The following is a 10,244-nucleotide window of genomic DNA, read 5'->3' as shown; positions in this document are numbered from 1 at the left end:
AAAAGATGTTTACCATAGATAAGAGGTGTGTGTGGTGCATTTACTGAGTGTTCTCTACTATACCTTGCTTTTCAGACAGACAGACATACCTTATTGATCCTGAGGGAAATTGGATTTCGTTACAGTCGCAACAACCAAGAATAGTGCAGAAATATAGCAATATAAAACCATAAATAATTAAATAATAATAAGTTAATCATGCCAAATGAAAATAAGTCCAGGACCAGCCTATTGGCTCAGGGTGTCTGACACTCCGAGGGAGGAGTTGTAAAGTTTGATGGCCACAGGCAGGAATGACTTCCTATGACGCTCAGTGTTGCATCTTGGTGGAATGAGTCTCTGGCTGAATGTACTCCTGTGCTTAACCAATACATTATGGAGTGGATGGGAGTCATTGTCCAAGATGGTGTACAACTTGGACGGCATCCTCTTTTCAGACACCACCGTCAGAGAGTCCAGTTCCACCCCCACAACATCACTGGCCTTACGAATGAGTTTGTTGATTCTGTTGGTGTCTGCTACCCTCAGCCTGCTGCCCCAGCACACACCAGCAAACATGATAGCACTGGCCACCACAGACTCGTAGAACATCCTCAGCATCGTCCGGCAGATGTTAAAGGACCTCAGTCTCCTCAGGAAGTAGAGACGGCTCTGACCCTTCTTGTAGACAGCCTCAGTGTTCTTTGACTAGTCCAGTTTATTGTCAATTCATATCCCCAGGTATTTGCAATCCTCCACCAAGTCCACACTGACCCCTTGGATGGAAACAGGGGTCACCGGTGCCTTAGCCCTCCTCAGGTCCACCACCAGTCTTTTTCACATTAAGCTGCAGATGATTCTGCTTGCACCATGTGACAAAGTTCTATTCTAGTCCTCTTGAAATGAATGCTAACATGGTATTTACCCTCCTTACCACTGACTCAACCTGTAAGTTAACCCATAGGGATTCCAGCATAAGGACTCCCAAGTCCCTCTCCACACCTGATTTTTAATTTTTTCCCATTTAAAGAATAGTCCACACCTTTATTACTTCTGTCAAAGTGCATAACTCTGAACCTCTATATTGCATCTGAAAATTCTTTGCCCATTCTCCTAATCTGTCTGTCCTTTTGCAGACTCCCTGCTTCTTCAATGCTACCTGCCCCTCCACCTATCTTTATATCATCTGCAAACATGCCCTCAGAGACATTAATATCTCTCGTCTTGGTGAAATCCCACTGGTCCTGCTCTTATGGTGCCACAGATGGAGCTGTAGGACAAATGTTAGTAGTTAAGATACCTCCAACCCTCTCTGCTTTCTGCTGTGATTGCTCCCTCCACGATTCCCTTGTCCATTTGTCCCTCCCAGCACTTATCCCTGCAAGCGGCCAAACTGCTACACCTGCCCATTCACCTCCTCCCTCACTTCCATTCATGGCCCCAAAGAGATCTTCCCTGTGAGGCAACACTTATCCTGCAAATCTGCTGGGGTTGTCTTATTGTGTCCGGTGCGCCTGAAGCATTGGTGAGACCTGGCGTAAATTGGGCAACCGCTTTGTCGAGGAGCACCACTCCATCTGCCAAAAGCGGACCTTCCTGGTGGCCAAACATTTTAATTCCCTTTCCCATTCCCACATCTTGGTCCATGGCCTCCTCTTGTACCAAGATGAGGCCACCCTCAGGGTGGAGGAGCAACACTTTATATTCCATTTGGGTAGCCTCCAACCTGATAGTATGAATATCGATTTCTCTTTCTGGTAAAAAGTAATTCCCTCCTCCTCCCCACTTCTTTTCCCCACTCAGGCTTCTTACCTCTTATCACCTGCCTGTCACCTCCTCATGGGTCCCCTCCTCCTTCTCTTTCTCCTATGGTCCACTCTCCTCTCCAGCTCTTTACATTTCCTACCCATCTGGCTTCACCTATCACCTTCCAGCTACATACTGTAAAGAATCAAAATATATATTTGATTAGGTTGTGGTGATTTTACCCGTCGAACTTTACCAATTGGGATTCAGGTGCTCAGATCCAAGTTCCAAACTTCTGAAAGCATAATAACCAGGTCAGCATAATCTGGCCCATAATAATTCAGCATGTTGTAGTTAATCCAACATGAAATCTCCCATTGTGTGCAGCCATGAGTACATGTCCTGCTTGTATTGTTCAGCATTGTGCTTCTCATTTGAGAGTCAGAAAAACTAAATCTAGTCCAATCATCAAACACACAATTGAGATTGCTAATAAAACAAGAAGTGTTGCAAAGTTAGGTACCAACTTCCAAATGAAACATTAAAACTGAAGTTCTGGCTACACTTTTAGATGGCTCTAGAAGATTCACTGGCATCATTTCCAGTCCAATGACATGAGACCTTTTTCATGTCCTGGCTGATGCTCGTTTCCAAACTTGGAGCAGTAAAATTGCTTGTTCAGTGCATCATCACCATGATAACTTTCTTTATGCAGATTGCCTGTTGCTCTTCCGACATAGAAAAGGTACAGCACAAGCAGCAGCCATTTTGACCATTACGTCTACCCAGCCTAGTCTAACCACTTCCAGTACTGAGTGTGTAGCCTGCAGGATATGGCTCTTTACACTTTCAGGTACTCTCTCAATATGCTGGGCACTTCTGGCTTCTGCAGCCTTTCAGGGAGTGAGTTCCAGAGGCTCAACTCCTTTTGGATGAAAGACTTTTCCTCATCTCTCTAATCCTCTTACCAATTGCTTTAAATTCATAGTCCTGATTTCTCTTAACTATTTGGTTTTTGAACCAACTTTAATCTCTACCTCAGCATAACGCCATGACCACTTTACACCCACAATGGACTGTATTCTTCTTGTTTTTATTGTGTTTTTCTTGTGAATTGTGTCTCTGATGCTCTGCACTTGTGATGCTGTTGCAAGTGAATTTTTCATTGCACTTGTGCTTACATGTATTTGTCAAATTTATTGTTATCTGTACTTTAGACCCCTGCTAAGGCCCATCCTATTTACCTTTTCTAGGTCACTCGTCATCTTCTATGCCATGGTTAAGTCTCTCACACTTCCTTGCTTTCAAAGTTTATCTAACCTTTCCTCATAGTAATAATTCTGAATTCTTGATGAAGTCCTCAAACTTCCTCTGTCCCCTCCTCTTTGCAATCACATCATTGTGTGTAGCACCCTAACTAATGATGTATACATTTCTAAGAAGAACTCACTTAAGCTGAAAAGGGTGCAGAGAAGATTTACAAGGGTTTTTCTGAGAATTGAGGGACAGAGTAAAAGAGGGAGGTTATTTTGGAATGTAGGATAATGAAGGGTGACATTACAGAGGTATATGGAACCATGAGGACCACAAAATTCCTCAGGGCTGGGAATTACGAACGAGATGATGTAGCTTTCGGGTGAATGGGAAGAAATTTAATGGGAACCTGAGTGTCAACACTTTCACCCAGAAGGTGATCCATATATAGACTGAGCTGCCAGATGAAGTGACTTAGGTAGATACATTAACAGCATTTAAAAGATTCTTGGACAGGAAGGTAGATGGACATGGGCCAATGCTGGTAATTAGAACTAGCTTAGATACAGATCTTCGTTGGCATTGACCAGTTGGCCTGAAGGATCTTTTTCTGCGCTCTATGTCTCTAAATTGCATTCTATAGTTAGAATAGTTTAAAATCACTTTGACGTATCTCAAGATAAACAATTGCATATCCTTCCTTACTTTGGTCCAGTATTATTGATGTTAATAACACAGTGTTAATGACACTAACCATTGTGTGAGTAAAGTTAATGTGACAAATTGAATCTTAATTTCAGCAACATTTTATTTTTCAACCATACAAGTCAGATAATTGTTGCAAGCCCTAGGAATTGGAGAAATAGAACTGCTAACACAAATTATCACTTTCAACTTCAGGAGAAATACAAAACCAAAATTCCACATTTGTTGAGACAAAATATTTATTTACAGTCATGGCAGTTATTTTGCTATATTTATTAGGAATAATTAGAGCAGTAATCCCCCTGGCATTTCACTACTGTTCATTGATCCTTTGGATATCATTATCCTTCCTTTTTAATTTGTAGCTATTGAGAAATAAATTGAAAGAAAATTATTTGATGGGGTGGGGGGGGAGAAGGTAGCTGAAAAGAAATAAGCAGAAATAATAAGGGACGTCCACTTAGCTTAGTTTTGCCCTGTGCAATATCTTTAATCATTGAAACATTTAAAAAACTCACAAACCAAAGTGAAGAGGAAACTGTCTACAACTTTAAAACACTCTGATACAAATAGATCTCAAACTGTCAGGTTCTGATTCGTATAACTGGAAAAATACTGACAGTAGAATATAACCCACAGAAATGAGGTTCAAAATACCCATGATAAATATGCTTGCAATAGGATAGTTGCTGCTTGAGATACTAAGGTTGGGCTTTGCTAGAAGACTGCAGTTGCCTTACTGGAGAAGGGACTGGTGGAGTACAATGACTGAAAGAGATGCAAGGATGAAGGGGATTTGAGAAGGGTAAAGGGGTAATTGGAGTTGATAATCACTATAACAGTCAGAGGAGGAGGATGAACCATGAAGGGCTGGATGCGATTTCCCCGTTTTGTGTGGGTTAGAGTATATGGTGCAATATAGGAAATAAAAAGCAAGAAGAAACTACACCTATGCCTGTCTCATAACAAGAGATAGTGGTTAGTTCAGATTATTTGAGCTTGTTCTGGGTAAGTAATTATCTATGTTTAGAAAATTGTCTTGATTAACTGTGACTCAGTATTTTTAATTAAGGCATCTGCAAAGTCACTAACTACTTTAATATACTTTAAAATACTTCAGAAATCACATTCTGGTTTCTGCTGGGGATCTAGCCTAATGGACTCATGAGATCCACTTGGCTGCCCAGTGCACTATTTTCTAATTGTTGGTGTTAATGAAGGAGCTGATGGTGAAGGGAATTGACACCGTTAGCACAAAGGTGAAAATGTATTTGATGGAATTTCATCGGGCTTTGAAGAGACCACAGGTTTTTTCAGATTGCAAAAGATGGGATACGGGTGTTAGTATTGGTTAGATGTCACAGGAGTTCCTCATTTTCGGTTGGTGGCAGTTTCCTTTTGAAAAATCCACACTGTAACAAAGAAAGAGAAGAACGTTAGGGATTGGAAAATTTGTTAAACATCTCTACCTATTCAGTGTCAGGGGTATCAAGTGCTGCAGTTTTGCCCAGTTCCAGACATATCTGTCATCTTCTCTTTCATTTCAGAGCTAATGTGCTGCTTATCACACAAAAAAAGAGTAAAGATGAGTTCAATATACTTTAATTAAACTTGAGACATGGCACAGCTGCTTTTTAACTGAATTGTCCACATGTTCTCATGAAGATGGCACTAGCATCTGGTTTAAGATGGCACTGGTGTATCTCAGTGAATTCTGGCTGATGGCCAATGAAACAAGGAAAACAACTAAATAGTTAATCATTCTTTTTCTGGTAAATGATCTTTGTAAACAATAGACTGTGACATCACTTTGGACTTGGAGACAATTTGATGAGGCAGAACCAAGGGGAGGTGAGGGAATCGGCCTGTAACCAAGAGTAAGGAATACTTGAGGTTTGGTCAATTTAAGCACTGGGCCGAATTTGAAAGGTTGGGTACAGGCCAAATTGAGGTGATGAGGTCCTGACACCAGAGTGTATCGAAGCGATTGATCCCAATGTTTGGATGATGATTTAGGCACTGGACCAGATTGCAAAGTCAGGGTGGTGGGGCCTGAAGTGAAGAATGGGCCAGTTCAGCTTGCTGCTCTGCACTGAACTGAGGGTCTGTGGAGAGATTCTGTGCACTTCAGTTCAAAATGCTATTTGCTTGCATGATTTGTTTTTTTCTCTCTCTGCACATGGGTGTTTGACGATGTTTTTTTAATGGGTTCTTTTGAGTTTCTTTGTTTTGTAGCTGCCTATAAGGAGACAAATCTCATTACTGTATAATGTATACGTACTTTGATAGTAAATGTACTTTGAAAGTAAATGTACTTTGAACTTTGTTTTTAACTTTTCATCGCTAGAATACCATAGGTGCATTAAATTTTGGGGATTTAACCAAATACTTCCACAATGGAAATTTATCATGAGCAAATTCCCTTCACCTTTCTTGAAGTTTGGTTCTCTTTTTCTTGAATCTTCACTAGATAACATGCAATAATTATTATCCTCACCACCAAGGTAACAAACTGAATTTTTTTTTGTAAAAGAAGCCACTCCTAATTTCATCCCTAATAAGAGTTCAGGAAATAAAAAAAAGTCACATTCTCTAATGTACTAATAATCTAACCCATCTCTCCTGTGACCAAGCAATAGTGAGAATTATTCCCAAAGTTTCAATAATTGATTTTACACAATACCATTTTGCCCTGATATTCACTAGCAGTCTTACATTAAGTCTTAAAAACAGAAAATGTGGGAAAAATTCAGCAGGCCAGACAGTGTCTGTGGAAAGAAAAACAGAGCTAATGTTTCTGCCAGAGAATTTTTAAAAAATCAGAATTGGAAATGAAGATAAAAGGGCAATTTTAAATTGTAGAGAGGGTGATGAAAAGGATGGCCAGCACACAAGGAATATCTGAGATGGGGTGAGACAAGGTCATGTGGGGAAGTGGCAAGAAAATTGTGATTTGTGCTTATTTTGTTTGTGTTGCATTGCTAATGGCATGACTGTAATATTCCTAGTAGATCAAGGCTGTACTAATAGCAAAAAAAGACCCTAAACCACAGATGGATGACTTACAACAAACATTAGCTGCTCTTAGCAGCATAAGAAAAACAAAGAAGCAAAATCACCCTCTGAATGCCCCACTTACCAAGTCTTAACCTATCCATCCCAACCCACACTGCAACTTAAACATTCCTTTTTTTAAAATCTCAGTTTCTCAGTTCTGAACGTTAACACTGTTTCTATTTACACCAGGTTCTGCTGAGTTCTCCAGTAATTTCTGCTTTTTTATGTCAGATTTCCAGCATCTGCAGGTGTTCTCATTTTTAAATTCTGCTCATACACACTCATATGCACAGATTGATACCTTCCAAAGGATGAATGTCACCAGAGCTACAAGCAGCAGGCCACCAATCACTGCAACAATAATACACCAGACCGGTACATTCCCAGCACCCTCATCTTCTCTCGATTCAATTACAGTTTGCACCTGCAAAAGAGAATCAAACCATTATGATGGATGGCATTAGCAACACTACAAGAAAAATTAAAATTAATTGCCAGTGGGAAAATTCACTTTTCAAAATGGAGGAGAATAGCAGAGTATGGATTTGTGCCCCTCCCAATGACTAAGTAATCGGATAACATCGATACATTATGAAAGATGGGACAGAAGTTGGTCTTCTTTGGATTACTTCAATGTTGTTAGCTCTGTTCATATAAACTCAACTAAATTAGCACCACAGATTGCAGAAATGACAAGCACACACTCAATTCCATGAAAACTGAGTACCTAGGATCTTTTATGCCAGAATTTTAAATAACCATATAACCATATAGCAATCACAGCATGGAAACAGGTCATCTCAGCCCTTCTAGTCCATGCCGAACGCTTACTCTCACCTAGTCCCACCGACCTGCACTCAGCCCATAACCCTCCATTCTTTTCCTGTCCATATACCTATCCAATTTTACTTTAAATGACAATACCGAACCTGCCTCAACCACTTCTACTGGAAGCTCATTCCACACAGCTACCACTCTCTGAGTAAAGAAATTCTCCTCGTGTTACCCCTAAACTTTTGCCCCCTAATTCTCAACTCATGTCCTCTTGTTTGAATCTCCCCTACTCTCAATGGAAAAAGCCTATCCACGTCAACTCTATCTATCCCCCTCATAATTTTAAATACCTCTATCAAGTCCCCCCTCGACCTTCTGCGCTCCAAAGAATAAAGACCTAACTTGTTCAGCCTTTCTCTGTAACTTAGGTGCTGAAACCCAGGTAACATTCTAGTAAATCTCCTCTGTACTCTCTCTATTTTGTTGACAACTTTCCTATAATTTGGTGATCAGAACTGTACACAATACTCCAAATTTGGCCTCACCAATGCCTTGTACAATTTTAACATTACATCCCAACTCCTATATTCAATGCTCTGATTTTAATGAAATAAGTCATGTTTAATGCTAAGATGGTACAATAAATGAGTCCTGCACTCTAGCCTAAATTAATCCACAAAGTGTACAGATGCTGATAGCATTTGTTTACATGGTTTTTAGGAAGCACCATAAATTAAGGTGTTTTCTTTTCAGTAGGGATATTAATTGAAAGCTTTCTCTCAATTTACTATAAAGCTGCACACCAACATAACTTACTAATGGTTTAGTATCACTTCTCACAAAAATATAGGGTGCTCACAGATGTTCAAACAGACACTTTGAAGCCACACCAGTTATATTTAAGAAAATTCTCGAATTTCTCTAAAATAGTGTCAGGTTTTATATTTGTTTACTTGCCAGTGAATTTCAGAAGAAATTTAAGAGGAAGGAAGCATTTCTCAAAACGATCAGAAAGTTGATATGTGGCTTCTTTTTTATACAGTTACACTATGTGGATATCACTGTCATTCCAACCCTAACATCCTCTGAACTGAGGTAATAGTCACTGGTCTGACTATTGACTACTTGGTATTGACCAAGCTGGAGTCACATGTTGGTTAAGACAACAGATTTCTTTACTTGTGGGACATTAGTGAAGTAATTTGGGTTTTTAAATGACATTTGAGCACTGGGACTAAGTTTTGATTTAAAATTCCAAGATTATAAAAACATAGAAAACCTACAGCACAATACAGGTCCTAGTCCCACAATGCTGTGCCACACATATCCTTATCTTAGAAATTACGTAGGGTTACCCATAGTCCTCTATTTTTCTAAGATCCGTGTACCTATCCAGGAGTCTCTTAAAAGACCCTATTGTGTCTGACTCCACCACCATTGCCGGCAGCCCATTCCACGCACTCACTACTCTCTGCGTAAAAATTTACCCCTGACATCTCCTCTGTACCTACTTCCAAGCACCTTAAAACTGCTCCCTCTCATGATAGCCATTTCAGCCCTGGGAAAAAGCCTCTGACTATCCATACGATTAATGCCTCTCATCACCTTGTATACCTCTATCAGGTCACCTCTCATCCTCTGCCACTCCAAGGAGAAAAGGCTGAGTTCACACAACCTATTCTCATAAGGCATGCTCCCCAATCCAGGCAACATCCTTGTAAAACTCCTCTGCACCCTTTCTGTGGTTTCAACATCCTTCCTGTAGTGAGGTAACCAGAACTGAGTACAGTACTCCAAGTGGGTCTGACCAAGGTTCTATGTAGCTCTAGCATTACCTCTCGGCCCTTGAACTCAAGATTTGATTTAAAAAATCTTGAGTTGCTATGGTGTGATTTGAACTTTGACCTAATAGTTTTCATTTCTGAGCAGATTACTTATTGCTCTAGGAAGAGGACAATATATAAGCTATTAGTTAATATTGCAAAAAGTGGAGGGGAGAATGTTGTGATAAGGATATTAGGGGTCTACAACTTGATGTGGACAGGTTGAGTGAGTGGAAGAATACTTGGCAAATAGAGTTTAATGCTTTAATGTGGAAAAGTGTGAGGTCATGCTCTTCGGTAAGATGACTCGAAAAGGGAGAATTATCTAAACAGAGAAAGATTGCAGATGAGCTAAGTACAGAAGGATCCAAATTTTATTATCACAACTTCCCAAAAAGTTAGCAAGCAGGTGTTGCAAATGATTATTTTGTTCTCCAGAAACATGGGAGCCCGGGAGAACAGGTATGCTCAGTTTTACTTTAGTGACATGGGCACATGTGACATGGTGGTGACGTAATGTATGTTATTTATGTACTTCTTACATACAACTCATAATGATTTATGCAAACAAACAATACTTAATCAAACAATATATTTTTTCAATATTACTGAAATATTAAATACACAGCACTCCTTGCTTAGCTATAAACTTCAACTCAATAGAGAATGATTCTCAACTCAAATATGTAACGTATTACTCTTTTGTCATCTATACACAGACACACACACACAATGCTATATTACACAACTACTATCTGTGTTGTGTTAGGATGTAACCAGGATGCTGTGACATCCACAGCATAGAAAATTTTAAATTGTTCCATTCAGGTGTAAAGATTTAATCATTGTGGAGGATTTTTAACTGTTGTGGGATAATGTCTTTCCTGACAAGTGGGGGTCATTGTG

General features: G+C 39.8%; 1 protein-coding gene across 1 annotated transcript in view; it reads right to left on the bottom strand.

Annotated features, from left to right (window-relative positions):
• Nucleotides 1–3,769: 3,769 nt before the first annotated feature.
• Nucleotides 3,770–10,244, bottom strand: part of LOC132384531 (integrin alpha-8-like) — a 152,624-nt gene continuing 146,149 nt past the window's right edge. Inside the window, exons 29-30 of the mRNA XM_059955682.1 lie at nt 7,043–7,165; nt 3,770–5,096 (exon numbers count right to left, since the gene is read on the bottom strand). Of these exons, the coding sequence (XP_059811665.1) occupies nt 5,043–5,096; nt 7,043–7,165 (177 nt within the window). The 3' untranslated portion in view covers nt 3,770–5,042. The remainder of the gene's footprint in view (nt 5,097–7,042; nt 7,166–10,244) is intronic.

The sequence above is a fragment of the Hypanus sabinus genome, chromosome X1 (assembly GCF_030144855.1).
Source record: "Hypanus sabinus isolate sHypSab1 chromosome X1, sHypSab1.hap1, whole genome shotgun sequence".
Lineage (NCBI taxonomy): Eukaryota > Metazoa > Chordata > Chondrichthyes > Myliobatiformes > Dasyatidae > Hypanus > Hypanus sabinus.
The sequence above is the reverse complement of the archived record's forward strand: the minus strand, read 5'-3'. Positions and strand labels throughout refer to the sequence as shown.